General features: G+C 44.1%; 1 protein-coding gene across 6 annotated transcripts in view; it reads left to right on the plus strand.

Moving 5' to 3' along the window:
• Window positions 1–17752: 17752 nt before the first annotated feature.
• The window catches only part of PHLDB2 (pleckstrin homology like domain family B member 2), a 59441-nt gene continuing 49932 nt past the window's right edge, over window positions 17753–27261 (plus strand). For all 6 annotated transcript variants that reach the window (XM_074898937.1, XM_074898966.1, XM_074898957.1 and 3 more), the window contains exons 1-2: window positions 17753–17864; window positions 21256–22604. In XM_074898937.1, coding sequence (XP_074755038.1) covers window positions 17810–17864; window positions 21256–22604 — 1404 coding nt within the window. In that variant the 5' untranslated portion in view covers window positions 17753–17809. The remainder of the gene's footprint in view (window positions 17865–21255; window positions 22605–27261) is intronic.

Here is a 27261-nt window from a genome sequence, read left to right on the forward strand (position 1 = left end):
TCTGCCAGCTTGTTTCCATTACAAGGAAAACCTGATACCAGCTGGAATTTTTGGAGTACAGAGGGAGCGATGGCAATGGTCCTGTTGACTTAAAAACTCTGCATAATGTCCTGGTTTTTGTGAACACAGAATGAAGAAATTGGAAACAGTTTTCTTTTTATATGTCTTTTCCATTTCAGCAGTACTGTACCCGTAAGAAGCTCCATCTCTTTAAACTTTTCTAATGTAATATCCACAGCAACTTTTCTCATTCTCTCACTTGTTTTCAAAGCTTTTATTTTGTGTCTCTCCTGCCCATCAGTACTTCAAGCTATCAAATGTTCCAGCCCTGTGTTTATCTGCCCCACGAGAAGCCTCCTGGCTCACATAGCGTAACTTCTACTTCATGTATTGGGTGTTAGCTTCTGGGGTTTTTCTGCCATCACTACCCCTGAGAGTCTTTGAGTCTTCCAGTTTGCTTAATGCAAGCCTGGGACTGATGAAAATGGTTATTAACACTTTCATTCTAACAGCTGGCTGCAGCTAGTGACATAAAAACCAGCTGCCACTTTCTGTTGATTGCTTGCATCAGTGGGCAGGTAGAGCTTTATAATCAAGAAAGACTGCAGTAAGGATCCTTCCCAGTATACATAGCGTGCACAAACAAGCTACAGTGCTGCTTTATCTACAAAACAGGGTTCAGTTTCAGCATGTGTACTGTATTAAGCTTTCTTTGCATCAATGTAAAAAAATCTCCTGCAATATGTCGTGATTTGAGCCATATGGCGTGTGAGAAACAGGTGGAGCAAAGGCTGAGCGAAAAGCATGAAAGGAGGAAAAAAGCATTTTTTAATAGTCAAGATAAAGGACTACACTTGTGGCTATCACCCTCCCAACAGTTACTATGAGAATAGATAGTCAAGTCCTTCCTAATAAAGAACTTATCAGAATGGAGGCTGACTATAAGTTAACCACTGGCATGCTGCACACTTGAGAGAGGTGCTGCTAACAGTTCTTCATGTATGTTACATGTGGCCATGAACTGCTACAGAACTCGTCTCTGACTTACATATCGAGTGTTCGCAATCTGCTCTTTTTGCTACAAAATTTTCACCTCCATCGGGGAGTTTGATTTCAATGTCCCGATTGCATGATTCTCAAAACCGCTAAGACTCTTTTCAAAGTGGTTGCTGGAGCACTTCCCAAGTAAATATTTGTTGAAGTGCTGATTAGCAAGACGATTTCCTTGTATATTTTCTGTTTCCATGAACATTCTTATTAGAAATGTTAACAGAAATGAGAGGCAATTTGCAAAATGTGTTGATATTTCTAGCATAGTTGAATAGGATGGTTTAATCAGGGTATTTACAATTGCAAGCCTTCTTTTTATTTTGCCTTTTGCTTGATGTCTGTTTTCTTTTTATAAAAAAAAAAAAAAAGTATGCAGTTGCATGTTCCTATGGCAAATAAAAGCCAAAGCAGTCATCCAGCTGTTAAAATTAGCGTTATATCTGAATTTTCTATGGATTTCCCACTTCATGGCAGGAAATCAGCTTTCATTGCTGCTTCCCCCTCCTCCCCATCTAGCCTCCTATTAGATTAATACCAGAAGCATGAAGTAACGTTTAGCAGAAAGTTGTTGCTTTTAGCTCTGGGAAGAATTGGCAGCCTCTCCAGAAATGAACGGGGGAGGGGGAACCTGAAACCTCCCTTAACTAAAGAGGAGATCTGAGGCATAAACACTACTGTTAAACTTCTGAGGTTTAAAAAAGCATGCTAATGACAAATTGTTCCTAAGTCTAATGAGGGTCCACTGGCCGCCCTTTCCTCTCTTTATGCATTAATCACGTGGCTCCTACAGGCTACTTTTGTGTCCACATTTCACATTGCTACCTAATTTATGTCTTGTCAGCAAAGTGTATCACTAAGATACATTATGCATATCTCTCCTTGGTTAGAATGGGTTTCTAGTTTACAGGACACTCTGGGGAGCTTGCAACCAAAATGAATGTTGTTGCTCACAAGCACTGGGATGCCTCCCTGACTGTTTTAAGGTTTCACTAGTACAAAGAGGAAGGAAAAAAAATATAACGTGCAAACAAGACATTATGAAAAAGAAGCAAGACCACCCCCAGCTTCCTAGCTCAGATTTCACAGTGGTCTTTAAACTACAGTACAAAATTATAATTTATTAAAACAATGTGTTAAAGATTGTCATATGTTAATTTCCTGTGATACTCTGGGATCAGCGAGCATATTTTATTGCTTCCTGTGGGCCTAATCCTACATCAGTCAGTGGGAATTTCATGGGAAGCACGTGGTGTTGTGGCCGCTGTGGTGCAGGCCCAGACTGAAGAGCATATATAGGGCTTCGTTGCAAAGAGGCTACCCAGGCTGGCAGGAGCAGCGCTGCAGGATGAAGATGGATGCTCTCAGGTGAGCAGTGTAGACAAGGATACATACATAGCAGCGTAGACAAGGATACATACGTAGATCAGCAGGCTTTTCGTGGTCCAGCTCCTGTAAAATAGCATTTCCAGACTACTCATATTCCCCAAATATCTGAGTTTGCTTTGACGTTTACCATCGTACTGTTAGCTGAGGTGCTGCCCTGTAAATTTTCAGGTTAAAGTGCAGTCCCTAACCCCGGTAGGCTGGGCAGGTGGAGGGATGCAGAGCTTTGAATCCAAAGTACCCAAGTGCTTTACTTTCTTTACACTAAACTCACAATGCCAAAAGCTCTTCCAGCAGCTTGCAGCCTGTGTGGAGGGTGAGGTCATGCGGAGCCCTCCCATGGTTTCACTCCCAGCTCTGTCTGCTGGAGCCCAATCCTATTCCTGGCATGCCAACAGACCCCATGAGGAAGGCAGCACATCCAGCCATGAGCACCGGGAAACACTACTGCCAGTAGGATGGATGGGCATGGTCCCCGTTATTCCCCAGGGTAACCCAAAATGGGTTTTACATGTAAGGAGAAAGGGAAGACCAGGATATGGATTAATCTGGCATGGGGCATATAGCAAGGGTTACATGCTGTATCGTGCCTTGCACACCAACAAACTGTCTGGTACATAAGCTGTCCTGGGCTCAGGAGCCAGATTCCTACAGCACCCATCAGTGAAAAACCTGCAGGGAAGTGCTGTTCATCTTCCCCCTGCCGCTGCACATTCTTACAGGAATGGAACGTTTTTGATTCTGCGAGCCTCTCCACTAGCCTGCTGTATTTTTAGGATTTTGTTGAAGGGGGTGCAAGTACAGTGGGGAGGTTAGCTGGTGGTTGTCACTTGATTACTGTTTGGGTTTTCGTTGATTTTGCCTTGGGCATTAGTACATCTTAGGATGTTTATCTTGAGGTTTTGGATATTTTGTCTAAATCTGTAAGGCACTTTTAAGTAAGGGCTACAGAGGGACAAAATGGTTATAATTTATATTTTTCAGTTGCTTTAAATCCTGCCTCTGTTTGGAGAAAAATCCCAGAAAGCTGAGGCTAAAATGTATCTCTGCATCTTATTCTGCCCCTATTAGTTCAGGAAAGTAGTAGCGATATTGTGTCATCCTTTATGCTGCTAATGGGACTTAATTCTACATTTGGAGGCCATCTGCTGAGAAAAAACCTCTCCAACCCTTCTCAATGCACATACAAAAACTTGTCAGCAAAGGCAGCTTCATGAATCAGTTGTGAGGATATATTTTATCTAATATTTTTTAGGCAGAGCTTTTTCCTTTATGAAAGCCACTACATCAATTCCAGGACAAGTGACTCCAAACTGAATGAAGTACATTTTGGCAACCACCCTTAATTTTGGTAGAAATGCATTGTTTTACCTCTTTTGACTCTACTAATTAACTGAGTTTCACCTGAAGGAGTGATAATTTTTGCAGGAGGAAGAACCAAAATGAGTATTTATTTCAACATGGATCTATCTTCATACAGATTAACTGTGAAACTGAAGTAGTATCTTGGGTTCTCATATGCCAGACCTTGCTCCTACTGAGACTCCTTGTGTAACCTTGGACAAGTAGCTTAAATGCTTTTAGATTTTATTTCCTACTAAAGAAAGTACTACCTCACTGACATGACCCACCACATTGTTAAGTGTATAAAAGACTTCTGCATCCAGATTTGATAAATAAAGATAGAGACCAAAGGAGAACAGAAAACTTCCTTGGCTTGGCATCAGAGGCAAGTTGTAAGGCCCCAGACTAAGGTGCATGTAGGAATTCATCAATCAGCTCATTGCTTGCTGGGAAAAAGTTGTCTAGAAGCAGCAACTGTAGGATGAAGACGCTCTTGTATCCAGCCACTGAGTACAAAATGAGTTGCTGCCCTAATTTCTGATTATAATTAATTGTAAACCAGTGTAGCTATGGCATTTGCACCATGTTTTTTGCCAGCCATTTCCCTACTGACTTAATATCTATGAGGAGCATTGACCCAGGTGTTGCCTGTAGACCTAGCGCTTGCGGTTTTCAACATGTTTGCTCACAGATCATATATCAAAAATATACTTGTGTACAGAAGAACTTTAGTAACACGATAGTGAGCTTAGCTGTAGTGTCAGAGTTGGCTAATTAAGCCGTAAACCACCCCCATTCACAGAAGCATGCTGATTCTAGCGAAGGGAAGCAATTAATCAGCTTCAAAGACAGATAGCCATACACAAGCTAATAGGGTACTGCTCTTGTGATACAAAGCAGAGTAATGTCTGGCCTGTGTTTAGCAAAAATCCTTTTGATTGCTGAAATGTTCTATTTAAAGAAGAAATAGCATGATCTTTTATTGCACTGAATGGGTTAGTTTCTTTAATAAAAATGGTTACCTTTCCAACAAATCTTGCCTTGTTTACATCTTTAGGCCATTGTGGCTATAACATTGCTGCTACTTCAATGAGTTGTTATGAGTTGTGCAGTTTATTGATAAAGACTTTTTTAAGGTAGCTACTTATTAATAGAAAACTTAAACCAGCTAAATTAGTTGAGTCCCCACTTCAATGGTAGTTCTGCAGTGCAGCCATACTTAGAGCTAGGCAGTCAGCATCAAAGGAGGAGCAGACCTCACAACTGCACTGCAAATCTAGCGAAGCCTCACAGAAGTGCAACAAAAACCCACTGTACCAGACCCATCCCTTAAGCTCTGAATTCAGCTGCAAAAGCAGCCAGCACTTGATGAGTCCGAGGAATGCAAAACCTAACCGCTTTCTTGCCTTGCAATTACAACCTAGTTAATTGTGTACAACTGTGCAAAGGAAGAGAGCGAGGAAATTCCTTTCTTGACCCTTCCAGCAATTGACTTGTGCCCTGGAGCATGAGATTTGATTACTCATGTAACTTATTTTCCCCAGGCAGTTTCTTCTTGATAGCTGTTGTGTGACAATTTAAGAAAGTTTCAGGCCAAGTCACAAGAACACTTCTCTGCCTGAACCCCAGCTTACCTTAATTTTTTGTTTGATATACCTCTCTACTGTGTGCTGCATTAACAGATTTTTAGATTTTAACTTGGATGACTGGTATAATTATTGGGCATGATTTTTCCATGAGAATGGTACTGATTAATAAAATCATGCTCCAGGTTGCCTTTATTTTGCAGAGATTCCCAACAAGCCTTTAAAAGTTTCTTTCAGCACCTAGCCTGCTGCACTGCCTCAAAATGTCTTTGAGGAATTTACAACAGAAGAATCACCACTTGTTTTGAAGTTTCACCAGAAGTTCTGTTATTATTTTCAAACTATAAACAAATATGTAGTTTTATTCTGCAATGGCAAGCAACAGCTGGATTTCTTCACTGAGACAATAATTCAGAATGCCACGTTTGTTCGGAAAGAGTGCAATTGAATAATCCATTGGTGCATTGGTGATGCTGGTTCAAGAAACAGAGGCTCAGTCTCAAGCACAGCTGCTGAGATCTATGTTACTCCTCATCAATCACTCTAATGCAAACTACTTGTTGGGCCTTTTTCAGAAGGGGGAGAGGTGCAGGGAAGGAAGAGGTTTCACCTGGATCATTTCCTCAATCTGGTTTTCACAAGAAACTGCATCAGCCCACTAAAGAAGGTCACAAACTGTAGATTGGGAACCCAAATGAATAAATAAGACCGGAAAGGGAAGAAACCAGACCAGTTTTGTCGCTAAATAAAAGACTGGGTGTAACTTAACTGATTTTGCCAGGCTGGGTATTGTCTCCACTCCTGCAGGTAGCATAAAGCCTGAACCAACTCCCAGCTGTGGGCTCTGGCTCATTTGACAGAAATGCAGTCATGTCCACACCTGATGTGGATAAAGCCTGTAAAGTGAGGGACCAGGTAGTGCGGAGGTTGTGATTGCAGGTGTCTGCTCAGAGGTGAATTCGGTTCTGAAGTGATCTGTCCCTTCCTGTTCCAGTAGCATGGCACCGAAGTATTTTATTACCCTTTTCAATCCTCCTGATTAAAGCATACTTTTTGCAAACATTCCAACATTTGATTTCTACTTACATGAATTACCATGGCAACTACACTTTTATTGGGCATGCTTGCATACTCAGGGGTGGAGGATTTTAAAAGCCTCTATGATATGCAGTACAGTTGATGTAGCTGTGCAACTGCCATGAAGACAGTTAAAGCTAGCTAGGTGGACTGTTGAACCCATCTACAACTTGTAGCTCTTCAGCAAGTCTCCATACCCTTTTTCCTGACTTTCTTTAACAGTAGTATGGTTGCTTTTGTTCCAACAAGAGTTTTCAGCTCTTCAGTTTTTGGAGTTTCACTTGTTTGCTAATTTTTAAGAATTTCCTACTCGTAAAATGTCCAAGAGAGTATTTTTTTGTTTTAAATTGCCAGACCGTTGCCTGTTAGACATTCCAATTTATCAAGTTATTTTAGGGCCTCAGCTATGGCTGGTTTTGAATACCTCTTGTTATTTTAGAAATAAGCTTTATTCCTTTTCTCTCCTTTGCTGCCAAGAAACAGATGATACTGACGTGGATAAAATTTTCCCAGCGTATATGTATGAGAAGAAACACATGCTCTGCCTGACCTAGCTTTGCTGCCACCTCACCTACTGTGTAGGAACCAGCTAAAGGAACATTTCAGCCGTCATATCAAAAGTCCTTCAGAGCAACAGTTTGCACTTGTGGTTAAAGTTACTCCTTTCCATACTATTAGGCATCATTTCCCCTAGGGAAATTTTTGCAGACTATTACTTACAGTTTTCCCACTTAAAAGGAAAAGGAAGATCACGTGAGATGAAGGGAAGGCTGACTGCTTTTGGCTCTGGCTGTGGCAGGGTTGAAAGTCATACTTGCCTCTTCCAGCTATGAGCATGTCCTTAACTCTGCATTCATTACATGTAAATGCCTTTATTTTTTTAACTGGCTGTACTCCATCTTGCTTGCTTAGTGTCAGAACAGAAGACTCAGGTTCAACACTAGCAGTACGTGAAGCATTTTGACATCTGTGGAAGCATTGCAGAAGAGCTCATTTAGGTTCTGGACTATTAATTAGTCTCAAAACTGTGTCTTTTTATATGTAAACTACGGTAGACAGAAGGACAGCCAAGACCATTGCTATTTTTTTTTAATATTGTCTGGTACTGTGGGTGTTACTATACAGATTCCAGATTTTAATGAGTTATTACAAAATTTATATTGTGGTAAAGTAACGGTTTTAGCCAAGCAAAATATCCCCTGGAATACGCAAGGCAGGAACCGGATCTAAATGCAGCCCGTTTCCCCACGGCGGGTGGGAACAGTCGGTGATGGTGGTAGCGGTTTGCACCTGCAGACCGTGAGCTTTGACTCGTCCCGCAGGATCCCTGTGCAGCAGGTACGTGCCGAGATCCCCGAACTTCTTCTTTGGGAAACAAGCGGGGAAAGGTAGAGTGACGAGGCCACACAGCACGAAACAAGATCGCTACGTAAGGCCACTCTGGCTCGCTGCCCTGAGCGCAGTCCTGCAGGCCGGCTCCCATCTCTCGTCGCTGGAGTTTTCCTTACCAAGCTGACACTACACATGTGCTCGGAAAGCAAAGGTTCGTTACATGCCCTGGGCTGCCAGCACCCACTGATCCTGGGGGTGGGATGACACCTCCCCAGAGGCTCTTTGTCATTTGTTTTCCCAGGTAACAGCTGCAACCCAGCAGTTAGCCTCGCTGCCTCTGTCACGGACCTCTGAAGGGGTCCGGATCGGCACCCCCAGCCCCCGCGAACACGGGGCAGGTGAGACGCGCTGCGTGGGCCAATACGCCTGGCCCAGCCGGGGCTGATGTGTACAGTGAAAGCCCCGCCAGCAAGGCCCAGCCGGGGTCACCGTCCCGCTCCCCGCTTCGGGACAGGTAGACGCTGGTGGTGGCAGCTGCCACCTGTGCGCATCCTTCGGTGATGCGTGGGGGCCGGACGGGGCTCTCCTGGGGGCCCTGTGCGTGTATACGTACATATTGATCTGTATGTATAGGTGCATACGCGCACAGGCATATTTTTTCCAGGTAAGCCTAAATTTCAAGGAGGCTTCTGGCAGGCGGCAGCAGGGTGTGACCCCCGGGCTGGGGCCAGAGCCGCCCCACCGGGGCACGGCGGCAACGGGGCTCACTCCGAGGCCGGGAGGGCGGAGGGCAGCGCTCCCCCCCCCCCTCCACACGGCTCCCCTAGGCAGGACGAGGAGGAAGAGGAGGAAGGCGGGCGCAGGTAAACGGCACCCCCAGGTCAGGAAAACCGGGCGGGCGCCCTCCCAGAGCCGCCCTGTTTGCTCAGCTAATCCCGCGGGCAGGAAATTGCCTCCCGATCCATACTGCTGGCTGCTGAAGCGCCCACGGGGCCCCTCCGCCGGCTGCTCCCCGGGGCGGCCCCGGCGCGACCCCGCCGCCTCGCCCGCTCCCCCCCGGCCCTGTGGTACCTCTGCGCGCGTTTCCCCTTTTCGTCGTCCCCCCCCCTCATTGCGGCTGCCTTCGGCCGCCCCGCTCCCGCGACCCCGGCCTGAGGGGAGCGAACCATTCCGCCCGCGGGGGTGCCCCGCGCCCCAGCCCCGCCGGGGGGGTGGGCGCGCCCCTGCGCGGGGCGGTGCTGGCGGGGGGCGGCTCCCGGCGGCGGCGGCGCTCGCAGCGGCGGGCGGGCGGGATGCGCGGGGGGCAGCGGCGGCAGGAGGAGGAGGAGGAGGAGGCGGAGGCGGTGGTGAGTGCGGGGCCGGGAGAAGCGCCGTCCCGCGGGGTGGGTGTCGCGCTCCCGGGGCGCGGCGGCTCCGCTGCCGCCGGCGCAGCCCTGCGGGGATGGGGAGGGGGTCCCTGCCGGGCGCGCAGAGCCCGGGCTGACACCGGCTCCGCTGCTCTCAGCTGTCCCCCGTTCTTGGAGACTTTTAGGGGAGTTTGTGCCAACCCCCGCCGCCCTCGCGTTTCTGACGGGTGGGGACGGCGCCCTCCCCCACCCCCCCGCGCCGCCCGGCTCGGCAGAGACCCCGCAGCTACAGGGGACGGGGCTCCCCCCGCGTCACTCTCGGCGCCGGTCGCCTCTCCCTCTTTGTCCGGGGTGTTCCCCCCGGTGCTGGCGGGCGCTGCCGCGTCCCCGCCGGCGGACAAAGCCTCTGCCCCGGCCCGCGGCGGGGGCGGCCGTCCCCGCGCGTCCGTGGGCCGAGGAGGCGAGGGAGGAACCACGGGGCTCGGCTCGGGTTTCCATCGTCAATAATCTACCTGGTGGAGGGGAGGACGTGGGACGGGGCTCTTTGTCCGCGCGTCTTTGTTAGGCTGGTGGCTTTTAAAGCCTCCCGCGGCTGTGCGGAGGCTGCCGTGCCCGGCGGGGATGGGTTTCTCCCGGGGCTGAGCGGGCGATGGACGCCGCCTCGGCATCGCCGGAGTCCAGCAGCAGGAATCCGGCATTACGGCCGCACGGCTCGCGGAAATCGAGCGGTTTGGGCTCGGTCTCCGCGGGCAGATTCAGAGCTCGTAAGTCACCCCCAGGTGTGGCCACCCGGGGTGCCCGCAGCCGCCGGCTCGGTGGCGGGACCCGCGTGGGGAGCGGAGCCTCCTCGGGGAGCGACGGGCTGGGAAGCAGCGGTCCCCGCTCCTTTTCCTCCTGCCCCAGAGCAGCCGGAGGAATTTCCCCCCGCGCAGAAGTGTAAATAGACTGGCTGTGCTTACATAAAGCCTCGGGAGAGGGGGCTTTCTGCTCCTGCCACGGAGTGCTTGTGTGATCTGAAACACATGGCTTTTGTCAGCAGTTCCTCGTCCCGCAGATGCCCATCTCGGCAAGGTGTCTTCTCGGTGTGCCCCAGCCCTCCGCCCCGCGGCAGCCTCGCCGACGTGTGGCCAGTCACAACATGGTGTATGTTTCATCTTTCTGCCCCATATTCCCCCGGTTTGGGGGGAAGAGGGAGGCGAGAGAGGCGGTTTTGCAAGTTCCCACATTTGGTGAACTTCTCAATTTTTCCTTTCCCTATATTCTCACAGATAAGGCCCCCAAAGATAAGGTGTTAACATGGGGAAAGGAAGAGAGGGGGATGGAGGTAAGGCACGGGAGTGCCAAATGGAATCGCAGAGGACGAGAGGGTGGTCTTGCTTTCCCACCACAGAAGGAAGCGATGTAGGAGAGCAAGGAGGTGAAGTAGTCAGAAGATGGAAGAGTGTCTACCTTTGCTGTCAAGGGGCGGGGTAGGCTGAACTAAGAGGATAACCAAGAAAGAGATGCTTTTAGGACCGTCAGATAGTAACACTGTATCATTTCCAGAGCCAGTAGTACCATTTTTGTTCATTTTGTGCGGTTCCTTTTCCACACCAGAAATGTATTTCCTTTCCATTTTTACAAATGCTAAATTGACTCTTTTGTGTGTCTGTGTTTTTAGTGAGGGAATGGAACTCTTTGGCAGCAACCAGGACAGGAAGAGTAGTCATTTTTTCAATTTTTTCCATATCGGTTACTGTTTATGCTTATCAGATACAGTTAGCAACCAGCTTCTTGAAAGTATGCAAAGAGACCAGTTGACCATTGTTGGGAAGGAACACAATCTGTCAGGAAAAATTTGGAGTATTTTGTTTTTAGATAGGAAGGAGAGGATGGGTGTGGTAAATACTGCAGGTCCACCTTGGGGCTGGAGTTGGATCACAAGGGCTGAAGGGGTTTGGGTGGGAAGATCTTATTTGTCCTTTCCACTTGAAGATCCAGAGAAAAGCTGAAATAATGAAAGTGGGTGGGGAGAAGTGCTGGTGATTGTTTATCAAGGAATTAATGCTGCACGTACTGCGTGTGGTGTGTATTCTCTCTGTTTTCATTTGTTCAAACAAACAGTTAATTCTGATCTGTAGTAACTGCCAGTATAGCAAACAGTGCTTCCCATTGAATTAACTAAACAGGTGTAAGATGATGCCCTGTTTCGGGTGTTCAGAGCAGATGCTGTTCATTTAGGTTTTGTTTTAGATGGGTGGGGCACATGCAAAATGCCACGGAAATCCAAGGGGAGTTTTCTCCTGTAGAAGGTCCTCCAGAGACTGTGATATAGGTGTGAACTCCATAAATGTGACCAGGCTTGTTTTTTTTCTTACTCAAATCTCATGCAGGTGGGATCAGTTTTTAAGTGAACCATTTTACTTAACTTCCTTAATTATGTTAAGTGGTGTAACTGCAGGTATAGTTACCTGTATTCCTTGCTTGAGGGAATGCAGACTTGCAGATAAATGCTGTCCTGTATTTGTGCAGGCAGACCCATGGCTTAGCACAACAGCTACAGCGGATGCCACTTGAGCTGTCACTGTCATGATGTGGTTTGCCAAGCAAGTGTGATGAGAAGCATTTAGTCTGGGGGCATGCTCGCTGCCCTGAGAGTGCTGGAAAATGAAGCAGCGTTAAAGACCCAGAGGGGGAGTTTGGAAATATGGGGCAGGCATCTCGGGTAGGAGACAAATTGAAGAGAAATGGACAAACGAAATGAGAGAGACACAAACTGTCAGAATAAGTGGGCACTGGAGGGAACTGATTAACGAAAGGAAGTGACAGGCACAAAGTGGCAGTGAAAGAAATCAGCACAGAGGAAAGCAGATCATGGGCAAAGATTGCCTGAGAGAGTGGGAAAATGCAATAGAGGGGGGAAAAAAATGCTAAGGACATCCAAGAAGGCCAAAAAGAAGGCAGCAAAAGAAAAAGGGAGTAGATGATCTTTGAAGCCATTCTGATTAGTTTTTCTAGCTGCTTAGATTTTCTGGGATTTACCTGCCTGCTGTGTATGGCAAGTTCTCATTGAATTTGTTAGGGGCATCCTAGAGGCAAGTTTATCATGTCAGGTAGGGTGGGAAAGGTGAAACTTTTCTTTAGGGTCTTTCTGCTCTTGTACAGTGAGAATTTTGCTCCTGTACAGTATGAATTTGGATTTATAATTGTTTTTCACTCAACCTCCTTCCTGAAATTTTAGATGACGGAAGTCTGTATTTGCTGGGCTTCAGGAGTGAGAATTATATTGGTCTAGAATATTATGTATATTTATTTCTACACCAGCTATCTTGTTTGTTTTGGGTTTTGTAAGTCTCCACAATGAGATGCAAGCAATCGCAGTCCACCAGTGGTGCACCAGCAGAGCTTTCTATTTGGCACATCTGTGTGAATTTTTTTAGGTCTCGATTTGCAAATCTTCTGAGCCCACTCAAATTTTCGGTAGGAAAGGAGTTAATGAAATAGTGTCAGAATAATACCAGGGAGCTCGTTGTTACTGGCATGAGATGAATCAGTCACTGTGTCAGATAGCTGACTCTTAAGCTTAACTACTAGAAAGGTACCAAGATAGAAAAGAGGAGTATGACTTGAGGTTGGTCTGTCCCCTGCCAGCCCTGTTTTTCTGCATGAAAAAGGGAGATAATTGTTTTAACAGAAATCTCTTCTAATACGGTTCTACCTGTTGGTGGCTTTTGTTTGGTCAGAAAAGAATTAACTCCCCTTCTCACCTCAACTTATCTCAGTGAACTAGTCCAGATGAAACAGTGGTTTGTGTGACTGCAAAATAAGGAGACAGTACTAAAATAATGTGATTTGAATAGGTGATCTAATCTCTTGTCCTACCAAATGCATAGAAATGAGATTAGATTCATTGAAGTGTGTACTTCAATAGTTTCAATTTCAGGTAGCTATTATGACGCAAAAAGTTATAAAGCTTCAGCGTTTTCAGCATAAAAAACTGTCTTTTTTATTTGGACTCACTCAACAGTCAGTGTCTCTTATGTCAATTATTTAAATCTCAACTTGTAGTCACTGAGCTATAGCATTTACATGGTAATGAATATTTTCATTTTTAATGCGCTTTTAAAATTGTCAGTTGTCATGACCTGATTAAAATGATTACATCCATCTACTGAAAAGAGCAATTGATTTGACAATGCCTACAACATCAGTCCTTATCAAGTAGGGGAGAATCATGCTTATACAGTAGGACAAAATATTTAAAAATGCCCTATTTGGGTGCAAGTTTTGGAGTAATTGGGGTAATTATTCCAGTAATATAGATGTGGTTTATGAGGGGAGTAAAGTTATTTAGGGTGTTTTCTGTTGTTGTTGCATTGCCCTTTTTCTGCTCCTTCTCCAGTGTCCAACATGATCATTTCTCAGAGGAAGAGATAAGCCATAAGAGCGACTTCCTCTGCCACTCCCTTTTCCACATCGGAAGCCTGCAGGATTACGGGGGAGTGATTTTGTCAAACCTGATTCACAGATATTTGATTTTTAATTTATTTAGTTGGTGAAGGTGCCACACTGTGAGCTTTAGGAACTAAACCACGCTATACCTGTAACCAGATTTTGTGCTCACTTGCACTATGGGAATTAATGTATTGCAGGACCTATCTCATGAAAAGCCAGGGACAGCAGATTTCAGGGCTATGCTGGCAGGAAATTAGCTGTAGCTTAGGGTCTAGTATATTGTGTTGTGGGGGAGGAGGAGGAGGAAATGAAGAAGGATGTTTAAGGCGACCTTTAGATAACAGCCTTGCTGAGTTGCCCAGTTTTTGGCAGAGATGACTGTGCTCTCTCTTAAAGATGTGTCCATTCGCTAGTTTATGGGTACAGAATCTCCACCAAATTATTCAGGTGCCTTTCTGTGAATATATTGTTTTAGCTTGACAGTGGCTTTAAGGGGTTGAGGAAAGTTGTATTAATACACTTAAGTGTTTTTAGAGGTAAACTATAGATCCCGGTGAGTTTTACTTTCCCAACAGTTTGAGCCTATCAAGACTTTTGTTTGTAAGTAAGCAAAGTAAATTGGTGAAAAAAACAGGCTTGAGTTAGTCAGGAGCAAGTACTTTGTCTTCAGATTATGCAGGAAAAAGGTAAATCAGCTTGGTAATGGCGCAGTCCATTTATGCACATAGATGTGCTATACCTTCGAAAAGTTAAATCTCCAGGCACCGAAGCCATCAGCACCCATTTACCAAATTTTGTTCAGCATGTTGAAATTGTAAGAGGCTTTCTTGTTTCCAAAATTGTGCATGTTTTATTTTAATAGTTGAAACAGACCCTACTCATTTGAAAACCTTCTTGTTTCAGAACAAATTAAACTAATGATATTGTGTGGATGGTGACAACAACGGGTTTTTGTCCTCACCCTCCATCACTTGGGGTTTCAATATTTTCTGTGGGTGGCTGTACACTGCTGGAGGAGGTTTTGAAGGGAAGTGTCAGAGACAGGAGAGGGGATGGGAGCTGCCAGGAACCTTTGCAAGAGACTGAAAATGAAGAAACAATGAAGAGTGGAAAAACCTTAAAGGAAAGATGACCAAATTCGAGAGCTTTGTTTAAAATGGACTGTTTATTTTCAGAGGAGCACTTTAGCAATGCCTGAGGCACTGCAGCCCACTTGATTGGTAAGTAAGAGCAAAGCGGGTGCCTTAGCAGGCTCTGCTAAGGGGAGGTGGCTATCAGCCCAAACAGAAGGAAGGGGCAGAAACTATGTGCTGAGAAAACGTTTCCCTAAATCTGTGGACTAAATGCTGGGTAGAGCTGAACCTCCGGCTTGGTTGAGCAGCAGCTGTGGGCTGCAACACCAAGGGAAAAGAGTTTTTACTGTAAAGCCACCCTGTGTTATATCTAGTATCTTAAAACTGGAATCCTTTGTTTGACTTGCTGCCTGTTTGAGTCATGAATCACTGTTTCTTCTGGTCGTTAGTGAAACAAAACTTAATTTGGCCTGGGCACTGTAGAGATGAAACATGATTGGTAATGCTGTATACATTCACTTCAGATGACTTTATAAATCCCAGATGAAATCATTCCAGCCAAGGCAGAGCACGGCACGTGCTCTGTAACGAGACTCAGCCTCACTGGTTGTTGGATGAGGCCCAGCATAACCCTCATCTGAAAGAATATGATTTCATGAGAGCAGATAAACTGAGGATATTCAGCTGTTCATTTGCTTAGCTCATTAATTCATTAATTGTTTCTTGTTTATGCTCACAGTGGGGAGTTTAAGAAAGCTCTGCCCCCCACCCCTCCAATCCAATTATTGCTAGGTGACGACTTCTCTGATCTCATCCTCTAAGGAGAGAGATGTGTAATGAGTTCTCAAACTTGAATTGAAACCATATAAATATTTAACCTTAAAAAAGACATTTTTCCTTTTGGCTATTAGCAAGCTCAGGTACTCGCCAAATTTAATTGAAGATTGAATTTTCAATTACATAGAAAGCCTTCTCTCTCAGCTCTTCTCTCCTTAATGTTTGTCACATTGATTAAGTGGTAGTCATCATCTTATGAGATAAAGGATGGGTTTTTTGGTGATCTTACCAATGATTTTAGCTGTAAAGCAGCACAGAAAATGCAGTTACACATTTTTCTTTCTTTTAAAGCAACCCCATCTTCTGTCTTTTAATTCCGAGTTGTCCTTATTTTAATTTTCCGTTCGAGAATACGCTTTTGTTACAGAACGGTGTGAAATGGTGAGAGTCACTAGTTTTCTGTGTCAAGTTGAACATGTCTTGAAAAGTTAATTTTTAGTTCTTTTCTGGGGAAGCTCTGGGCTTGAAGTGCAGTATTTTTAGTAGAGATTACAGAAGTGATATGCCACGATAGCAACGTAGCGGCAGTTTTAACAGGATTTTTGTCTGAGTCCTTCACGTTTTGTAGGCAGGCCAGAGGCAGAAAGCCAGTTCTACAAGGGAGAACCACTGTTAACTCTTGCTGGGGTCAGCTGCCTGGCGGCTGCAGCCCTACTGGGGGGTCCTCAGGCAGCCCCCCGGCCTTGCTGCTGGCAAGGAGGGCGCTGGGGACGCTACACAGCTTTCATGTTTGAAGGGTGCGAGTCAACCTGGAAGGAGTTAGGGAAGGAGACTCTCCATCAGGTGGAGGACCTAGTGGGGTGAAAAGGACAGTAAATATTTCATGTCAACAAAATAACCTGTTGAGCATGAAACTTGGGTTGAAAAGCTATGTACTGTCCCAGCTGTTTCCCACCATCTGCTCTGGAGGGCTTCAGTCTGGTGGTGGCGGGTGAGCCTCCCTAGGAGGTATGGTGTTCCAATGGCCTCCTTCCTCACCCTGGCTCCTTGGGGAGCAGGTAGACTGTATGTTCTTGGAGGAGGCTGTCAGGGTTGAAGCCCACCTCTTGCTGTAGGGGGAGAGAGGTGCCCCATGTGGTGGAAACTCCCCCCTTAAGAAACTACCTCTGCAGAGAAGGAAAAAGCACTGTGAAGCGAGACCAGTGCAGGGGGTTTCCTGGGGGAGCAGAGGGGAGGACAGGGCATGGTCCCCCATGGGAGAGCATCTTGGAGTGGGGAGCAGGTGGAGAAGCCAGAGGTCATGGTGAAGGAGCCTCCCTGCGCAGGGATTAGCAGCCAGCTCCCTTCTCCCAGGGCTGTCCTCCCAGGAGAATAATGTGAAAAAGCATGGCACGAGAAGTCTGTGCAATGGGGACCTGAAATGTTGCGGCTGTAATGACTGCAGTTAATTAAATAGGTGCCTGTCTCTAGACAGCCCCAGACATCTGTCTCTATTCTTCACTTGTTTTTTTTGCTGGGTTTCTATTTGCTTGACCAGAGTTAAAGCCCAGAGGACCTACAGATGGTCACCATTAATTTTGTCACTTGATGCAATTTTTTTTAAAGCCTTTTTGTCAACCTTTTAAAAACAGATGTGTGTATGGAAAAAAAAAAAAAATCTTTTAATAGAGCAACTCACTAGAGATCTTCTATTTGGATTTAGATTTAATTTTAGTCTTTAATGGCTGGGATTTAATATTGGTATTTCTTTTAAGCCAAGTCTCTCTTGTCACCATATCATTTTTTTAAAAATATTTTTTAATATAAACTTTAAAGGATCTCTTTACATTCCTAGTCTGGTTTCTTTGGAACCTCAGAAATCTTTGCATGCCAAAACATTTTCTGTGTTTTGGATCTCATACCTGTTTTTGCATAGGTTTCTTTGTGATTGCAGGATGCTGGTGTTGCGTGGGCTGAAATTGGCCTATGTGCTTTCAAAAATAAAACCTTCAGCAGAAGGTCCAACCTTGTTAATGGTTTCTTCAGGAAGCTACAGAATCACAGATGAAACTTGGGGACTGTGACTAGTTAACTGCCTGCAGAGAGTCAGGATCATAGGTAACACCTGATTATCAAATCAGTTTAAATGGACTTTTAAACTGATAAAACAACTGCAGACAGATTTTTCCACAGTCTCCACATTAAACATGGAGTGCCCTTTCCAAATGTCTTTCAACATATTTCTTTCTGAGCGGTCTCTGGAAATTTTACCGTAAGAAAAGTCAATTTTGGTCTGTATTATACACTTGAAAAATGTTTTCAGAATACACTTCTTAACACAATTTTTTTTTTCTTTTGTTACTTTATTTACAGGTCAAAATTTATCTGGTTCACTCAAATTAGTGTTGTATTAACCATCCTGTAGAAGATGAATATGATGCCAAACAGAAGTAACCTCTCCTCCTTTCAGAATGTTGGATCAGGTAATCAATTAATAAAAATGAAGTTTGTTTGTAGATGTGCTGAGATCTGTCAGAATTTATTATTGATTTTGGTCCTTTAATTCTCCTGACGCATGGATAAAATCAGCACTCTCTTATTCCGTGTCTAACTCCATTTACCACCCAAAATAAGGCCACAGCTGAACACACTGCAGACAGGCAGCCCTCCCCCATCAGTTTAATGCCTGGCTGGAATAGGTATCAGTGAACCCCAGCTAAACAGCTCGGGAAAGGAAGAAAAGGAATGAGGGGAAGAAAAGGAAAATAAAAGAAATGGAAGAATTTCCTTCTGTATAGCTCCAGGCAGCAAATACTTTGCTAAACAGAGGAGCCTTGTGTTGCATGCTGAAGGTTACAGAGTGAAAGCTGGATCTGACCTGGATGCAGGATGAGTTTAGGGCATGCCATGTGCCGGAGCTCCTGGCCTCAGTCCCAATAGCTGCATATGTGAAGGCAGTGTCAGCCAGGATGTGTAAAGCATCCTGGTGTATTCATAAAGTCTCATCCCAAACATTACCCTAAAAATAAACAAAACAAACAAGATCTGGTTTGTGGGAAGCAGCTACGGTTCAGCTAAACATGTGCTGTCCTCCAGTTGGGATTTAACTGTATGATTGCGGGCACTGTGGTGTTGGAACCAAAAACACAGAACTGGCATAAAGTGTAGTAGAGAAAATTTGAATCCAAGTGGCTACACGAAGGTATTGTGACCTTTTCTTACTGTACTTGTTTGGATTTCAAGTACAATGAACCCTTCATCGCTGTGGTGAACAGGCCTGAAAGTTTCCATGTGCTAACTTGTTTTTTGACAAAAGCATCCAGTCTTCGTAGGATTAAATGTGCTCTACTGGTGTTGCAAGGGAGTAATAAACAATTATTAATGTCCCGTTAATGTATCTGCTAAGCTATTTATATAGGAGTCAGTGGAATTTATGCAAAGACATTTGAACTTAAACTGTGTTCAAGTTATGATTTGGATGGTACAATTTTGATATGAGAGTAGCTTTCAATTTTAAGGGAGATTTGGAAGAGGGAAGGAGAAAGAGACAAGGATGGAAACTGGGTTCCATTCCACAAAGGAAGGCTAGGTATACAAGGCATATACATCCTGCTTTATATCTGTGCTCTTAAATAACTTTTACATCTTATTCATGTTCCTTATAACACCACTAATATGATGAATGCTTGATCTTTTCCAGATGATTATGTCTTGTCCTGACAAGAGTTTTGTTGAACATGGGTCACGTTCCTTCTTCTGTTAATTTGAACTTCATCATTGTGTTGATTAAAAGTTGTGAAAATAGCTAAAAAATGTTAAGTAAAATGTCAAATTGTAAGAAATTGCAGTTTCACTGTTCACCACAGTGATGGTCTGATGGAGAGCTCTGTTAACTTACTTGTTCAAAGGCAACCTGGGTAATTGTATCATAACAAACGTGTTAAAATTACAGCAAATAAAACCACAGTCAGCATGAAGATATTAAATTATGTGTAATATTAAACCTGAGGCTTGGTTTTGAAGCTACAACTTAAAATTTTTGGCCACTACCAGAGCTTGTAATTAACACATGCTCAGCCAGATCCACTATGCTCAAGCAGGTGCTTGATTTCTTTTGTTTGTTTTTGTTTCCCCCTCCCTGTAATGCTGACTCCTTCTATCTGCTGCCTTCTTAATTACGTTATTAGTGATGGTTACCTTTGGTCTTAAATTTATGGGTTTGTTCCTTAAGAATTGAGGAGAATGTGTTGTTACACACTTAGACTTAAGACAGTGTGAGTAGAGGAAGCCTGTGCAACAGAGGTCTACTGAATGATGCCTTGGGCAGTAATGAATTCCAGGGTTTTTTGCCTTGTTAGCCAGGAAAGTCTCAGAAACGAGGACCCCCTTAAAGAATGCATTGCCACCTTCTGCTAGATGCCTGCACCTAGTGATCCTCAATGAAACGGGTCATATCAGCTTTGGTAGTGGGTGGGAATCCAAGTTTTGTGTCTGGGTTCGTATAATTGTCTGAAGTGGAAGAGGATTAAAGTATTGCCTCCAGGGATTTTAAAGGCACTTTACACATTTGGCTGTTAGGTTTTCCTGCCGAGTGACAAGCTGAGATAAGGTTTCTCATGAGATAGCTGAAGTCACAGGTGAAATGTGACTGAGCCAAGAGTAAATCCCAGATTTGACCATTATTTTCAGAAGCAACACTCACTGGCACTGCAGGAGCTGACACTGGAGAGTGCTTTATTAGTTCAAAGCACAGCCTAGCACATCCAGGGAGCTGCTCTAAATGTTAATGGTGCCATTTCTACATCAGCTGAGGTTTAAGTTCAAGCCTGCTGGGGATCCTGTTTATCTCCTGCAGTGACTGACACTGTCAGGAGCTGAACTCCTGTCTTTGCTTTCGGCAAAAACTGTAAAAAAAAAAAAAAACCCTGCAAAAACTCCTGTCTTTTGCTTCGGCAAAAGAACTGTAGGCTGGAGCTTGACACATTGTTGAACAATAACGTGCACCACAGCAAAGGCTTTTTTGGTTGATGTCATCTTCCAGAATATAAATTATAATTCTGAACAAGTGTTAGGACCTGGAATCTTAAACCTTGGTCAGTTTTTTTCAGCGATCCTGTGTTTTTGCTGGTCTTTTGAACGAAGTCACAGGGCCTAGCATTGTACTTCCTTGAGGCTGTCTTTTAACTGAAGAGCTTTTTGCAGATATAGTTACAGCTTTGTATTTTAAGAGCAGAAACACCTTGAAAAATGGGCCTCGGTTTTGGACTTCTCCATGAAGCTTTGCACAACAGTTCACAGAGCAAGCAGAAAGGTGACAAACTCCTACTGAGCTTTGAATTGAGCTCATTAGTATAATGGGGCTTGGATGCACTAGCTGCACAAGTTAAAAGAAGAGGTAGTCCAGAGCAGCATCTTATGTACCATATCCTGGGAGACCTGTGTTCAGTTCTTCACTCTGCTGTCTGCTTCACATTGACTTCCTGCACCTCAAGTTCCTCAGCTGTAAACCATCAGGACAGTAATGCTTCCTTATTTTATGGTCATTGTAGGAGGCCTAGGATTATAAGGGCTGAGCCACAGGCTCCTGCAGTGGATAGGACATCAAAGAAAGAGTCTACCCTCCTTCCAACTGTGTTGTTGATTTGTAGTGTGAATTTGTTGATGTTGCTTTATCCCTTTTTAGTCTCTGTCTTTTTCAAAAACAGAGATGGAAAGGTTGTGCATCCCCTCCTTTGCTTAAGGATCTCAGACACATTTGTTACAAGCACAGTAATTCTTAACAAAAGTGTTCTTTTCAAGCTAATGTGCAGATGTGCGTATGCAAGAGGCTACTTACTTGCTAAAGTTTCTTTTCTTGTTTTCTCTTCTTTACAGATTCCAGTAAGATTATGGCAGAGTACAGCCACACACAAACCCAGATGGAATTACAAAATGCTAGTTTGGGAAAGGGTTCTGTGGCGAATTCCCTTGAAAATGGTCTCCAGGATATTATGGAAAACCTCAACCCAAAGAAATATTCATCAAGTCTCAAATTTAAAACAAACGGGGACTATGCTGGCTCGTATTTAACCCTTTCACAACCTATGCCAGTTAAACCTAATTCTTCCTCCAGTGTTAAAAATACACACTCTATTACCAAAATTCAAGGAGGCAAGCAGTTCCCCTGTGAAAGCCTGTATCTTCCAGACAAAAGCATCTCTGTAAAGCATTTGGGTTCTGTTTCGGGCACATCTCCATCCCTCGGCGGGTACAGTTTAGGAAGGACAGACTTTGATATTCATGCCAGCAGAGAAAATGAAAAATCCCTTGGACACATGGATAAGTTTTACTACTCAAAGTACAGTCAGAAAAACAAATCGTACGACAATGTCTACTTCCCAGGAATGCTAGAGACAAGGAAGATCTCGGGCTCTCTTATGACCATGTGGAATGGAAGCTCGGGGAATGAGCTGATGCTTTCACCTGCTAGCAATTCGGGGGCAGCCAGCATGCCTTCTAGCCCAAAGCAAGGCAGGAGAATGAATATTGAAGACAGCCTGGCCCTTCACATAAAACCAGTTAAGCACAAGGATGTGATGATGGAGACTCTGGGTTCACGGCCTAGGAAGTACTCTGGTGGATCTCTAAGTCATATGGGAATGTACAGTCGTTCCCTACCCAGACTTTATAAATCAACAGAAAGCCAGCTGGTGCCATTAAGTTTGCCCCCCAGAAGCTCTCTGGGTAATACGAAAAGGAAAAAACTTGGAGAAAAAGATCTACCTCAGAATGCTTTCGATGCTGATAATTACCTGAATTTTTCTTCTTGCAGCTCAGGGGTTTTACCACATGCAAACTCTGTCTCTGGAAATAATCCTTATGTCAGTTCAACTCTTAGTGTTCCTGCAAGCCCTCGAATTGCTAAAAAAATGCTTTTAGCACCTTCTTCCCCATATCTTTCTGATGATTTTGACAGACTTGGACTCTCAGGGACAAGTCCCAGTAGTTCTTTCTCCCCAGTGGATTTTGACCGGTCATTCTCTGTCCGAAGAAACCTTTCCACCAGTTCTGTGGAACTTGATGATCCAGATCTGGAAAGTTACAGACAGACGCCAAACTCACTGCAAACGTCGATGCGAGAGCGGAAGAACAGCATTAGCTCCATTTCAGGAAGAGAAGACCTCATGGACTATCACAGGAGGCAGAGGGAAGAGCGGCTTCGGGAGCAGGAGATGGAACGGCTGGTAATTTTTTCTCGTCCTCTGAATTTTTTCGTAGCGGTTAGCATTTGCAAAATGTCCATCCCAGGTCTAGCCATCAGGAGGGTACAGCAAAGCATAAGCTGCCATGTTCTGAAATTCAAGTTGCCTGCTTCAGATGTCTTTTTTATTATTGCAGTCCATGAAGCTAACGCTTAAAGAGTCTGCTGATGTAACAGCTTGGATAGACAGTACCATTCAGCTATCTTAAAAAAAATGTTGAAACCCTTGTAAATGCGTTCATTCATCCTGTGGACCCTGTTAAAATGTCTACGTACATAAAACCCATGAATTACCCTGCAGGCATCCAGCACTATTTGGTTTACATGATGGCATTGTTTTGTGGTAAGTGGGTAAAAATAAAAATAAGACTCCACTATAAGCTGCTTAGCCATGTGTGCTGCAGAGTCAGGTAGACATTGTTGTGGGTTCAACATGTGTCACCAGAGCCTTCTTTGCTTGGTTGTGTTTTTTCCTTCTGAGTAATTTCATGAAAATAGAGGCCTCCTTCATTTTCCCCCTCCAAAACTGGAGAGTGGCAGAGGGGGATAGTTTCTCTCTTTGTCTCTAGTGAACATAAAGCAATGCATACTGCTTCAGATTAAACCTGGTAGTAAAATATAACTTATTATTGAAACAACTTTTGTGTAGGGGAAAAAAATTAAAGGTTTTCAGAACACACAAATGATTGAGTTTCTTACTGAAACTATCCCTGAGAGGATATTTAGTATTTCTTTGGAAAAAGTTTTCTCAGTGGCTGCAAGAGTCTGACCCTATCAACATGCATTCATATTGTACTGATTTTATCATCCACGTGGAAACCGAGGTCATTCAGATGGGCCAATTTGTATTACTGAGTCTTAGATCTGAGACATTAACTTTATATTTGCTTCAATTCAAATCTTTATGGATTTGAGCAAAATGGGGATAGGATACTTTTAAACCTGTCTAGTTTGCATGCAGACAGCCTGCACGGGAGTTCACTTTCTTGGTCAGGCCGGGTGAAAAGCCGTGGGGAGGCAGAATGCAGAAGCAGTGGGATGCCCATCAGGGACCACTAGCAATGGCCCAGTGCCTGTGCAGGGCCACAGCTCCCATTTTGAGCTACACCCATGGGCAGGTTCAGCTGAAGGATTGTAACCCATTCCTATAGTCTTGACACAAGTTGGAGACGAATGTGTTAACGTGAGCCGGAGCCTGCCTTTTCATCCTTAACCTGCTCAGCGCTGTAGCCTAAGATACATGCTGTGGGTTTGTAAGATGTGAAAATGCTCGTCTTTGCCTGCTTAAAGCCAGGGCTGTAGAGTCAAGTCCTGAGCGTGATGAGGCAGCAGGCACGGCCCCTCTCCCCTCTGGGAGAGAACCCCTGCCCTACCTTGCCCCCTTTGCCCCCAAAACCTCTGCCGGTTCCCCTTGAAGCTGTGGCTTCTTGGGAGCAAGGAGTAGGCTCCAGAGGGTGAGGAGGGCCATGCAGAAGTGGGAAGCAGCAGCAGAAATGCTAGGGGGTTGCTTCTCTTTATTCTTGCTGCCTTATCCCTGCTGTTCCTCCACTCCTTTGAGAAATCTCCTCCCTTCTCCTTAGTCCTGGTGTTTTGTGTGTGCAAAGTGGTGCTTGCTGTTTACCAGAGGGTTTTCCAGACAGTCATGCTGTAAAACTTGAGATAATCAGTCATAAAAGCCAATGTAGCAGACCATATTTGTATTTCAAAGAGAACAGTTAGGTTTTTTTTGTGGTGAGGGATAGAAGATAGGGGGTTGTTTCAGTATTCAGTAATGCTAAAAATTGTTCTAGCTTTATATTTGTATGTAATAACTACTTTCCTCCCTTCCCTGCCCCCCCATTTCTTTTCTTGATGGACAATACATCCTTCACATCCCGATTCCTTAAAAAGATAATTTGTCTACTGTTTTTCCATACGTGTTAAAGTTTTTGAAAAAAAAGATTGTGTGTTGCATATAATTTGAATATGAAGGAAATTCCTCTTGATTGAGTTAATCTACTGTGCAGGATCCTGTTCAGTATTTTTTTTTTCCCCTAGTTAGACCTACCTGGTGGAAGAGTTGCTATCAGGAGAGTGCCTCTTTCCAATGGTTTGAGAGTCTAAAAACCACAAATAGGTTTTTAGATCTCTGAGAAGAAGAAAAGTATTAAAAAAAAAAAAAAAGCACATCAGCTCTTTGAATATTAGAGCCTGTCCTTTTTTGGGGTTTTTTTGACCTTCTGTGTGGATCTGGTCATGGACCTATCCAAATAGAATCTTTATATATCCAGCCTGAGCTTCCAAAGAACAGTTTTGTCTGACCCTGTGTACCATGAGATGGCCAAAGGTTCAGGATCCATGTCTGCTCAGGTCTCTCTCTTTTGCGTAGTGGGGGAAAACACCCAACTAAACAAGCACCCATGGGTAGCAAAACTGTGCTTTGGGTTTTCAGTGCTGAGTAAAAGGTCAGATTGTACTGGTAGGTAAATGGGAGGGGAAACATAGTCCCTCTATGCACAAGTGTCAGACTCTTCCAGAGTGTGTTTTCAAAGGAAGGTAGGCAGAGGAAAAATGTAGGGCTACTCAGAGAACCTCATTAGAAACCTAAGCCCGGATACAAAGTGGAGAGCATCTTTGTTTGCACCAGCTAGCCTTCTGGCACAGAGCAGGTTTTGAGGTGGTGTATTCACTTCTGGATTTTTTTTTTTTTTTAAGTAAAATCTATGTAGACATTGTGATCTGACCTAGTACCTGCCCTTGCTGTCTTGTATTTACTTTCATGTTTTTCTTTTCCATATAAATTATTCTGTGAGTTTTATTTGTGCTTAGTTTGCTTTTTAAGTGATAGAGACTCCTCTGGAAGTTTGCATTTTGAGCTGCTGCTATGACCTGCATATGAAATCAAACGATCTGCTGTCATTGCCCAAAGAAATAAACAGAGGAAAAAAAAAGGGTATAAGCAGCGAAAATAAGCATTGCAGGATTTTTTGAGAATGATTTAAACTTGTGAGTTTTAATTTGTCCCTGTGCTGCAAACAGAAAAGACATGTATGTACTTGTGTAGGATTTGGTGTTTTTCTCCTCTCTCTTTTGCTTTGCCTTTTATGGCTGGGTTCACTCAGACTAGCTGAAGACTGGTGCCACTTCTGTTTTGCCAGCCTGTTCCTCTGTGATTTGAGGAGTGTGAGGAACCAGAGTTCCTGTTGCTGCCATCGCTGGGGACTGGTGGGCTCTGGGAATGGGTGGGATTGTATGAGGCTGCTCCTGGAGCCTGTGCAGGTATCAGGCTGGTGGGTCTCAATCTGCTTCTGCTTTCTCTCCAGCCCAGCTGACTGCATCTTGATGTAGGGGTGTTTATACAAGCTCTAGACAAGTAGGTAGAAGTCAAGAGTTATCTACTGCTGCAGCTAGCCCAGGAGTCTCATGAACAAGGAAAATAAAATATCACTGTGATCAAAGAGTATTCATTGAGATTCAGTTAGCTATTGAAGGTTATTTTTTTTCTAAGAGGAAATCTCACTCTTTTTTTCCTATCTGAGATAAAAGCCCAACTGTGGTAGCTGCTGGAATATGAAAGGCAGTCTTTCTTTTCAGCCTGTGGGGAGGTTTGGGGGTGGAACAGCACAGATAATATAGTCAGATAGATATTAAGGCCATCTGTTTTGTTTGATGCCCGCTCATTTGAGTTAACACTGAACTTGGTTTTTCTACTGCTGGTTTTTAGGCAGTACAACGTATTACCTCTAGGTGGTGGTAGGCACTTAAAAATTACATGTGCAGTATCTGTGTGGTACCTTCCATAGTCCAGGTGCCTGTATGGATCTGTAAACATAGGCTTAGGCTTCTTAATGAAGTTTTTTCTAGATGCAGGAATTGTGATGGGAGAGATTGCAGCTTACAGGACTGATGCCCAAACGAGCAGTAATAAAATTCAAGGAGCTTATTCCATAGTCTGCTTTTTCACAGCCAGAAGAGCATTGGCTTTCATTAAGTGTATTCTGCAAGCAGGAAATGGTATAGAATATACCTGTGCCTGGCTTCCATTGATACATTACAATTTAGTAAGATGTGCTCATGTGAGGGGAAAATGAAATGAAAATATTTTTGAATTTTCAAGGTGGTACTGCTTTAAAATGATGGTTAATAGAACTTATGTAAATCTCCCATACAGCTTGGAAAAACCTCATATATGTATTTTATAAATTTATATTGGCACTGTGTCTTTTTATAGACCCTTTAAACATAAAGTACCCAAGCTGTATATAAAAGTGTGACTGACCTCTCACAGGAACCCCAGCCAAGTAGACAAAGGCTAGATCAAGGTAATTTTTCCCACCACTAGTATTTGACAGTCTCTATAGTGTTACAAAATAGCTACTTAACATCAGTTTAATTGAGTAAATTAACAGGTGCCATATAATAGGGTAAAAAACCCAGCAGAATGTAACTGATACTGATGAATCAGTAAATTTTCAGGAACATTCCATTTTAAATGTGTTTCAAAACATTTCTATGGGATCTTTAATAATCCAAAGTATGGATTACGTACATTTAATTTTTGCAGCTTTATGTTTTATGCAAATGAATAGTAAGGGCTGGGAAGAAATCCGTTTCAGGAGACATATTCTCACTTACAGAACTTAAGGCTCACTTACTGCACT

The sequence above is a fragment of the Athene noctua genome, chromosome 1 (genome assembly GCF_965140245.1).
Source record: "Athene noctua chromosome 1, bAthNoc1.hap1.1, whole genome shotgun sequence".
In the NCBI taxonomy this organism is placed as follows: Eukaryota; Metazoa; Chordata; class Aves; order Strigiformes; family Strigidae; genus Athene; species Athene noctua.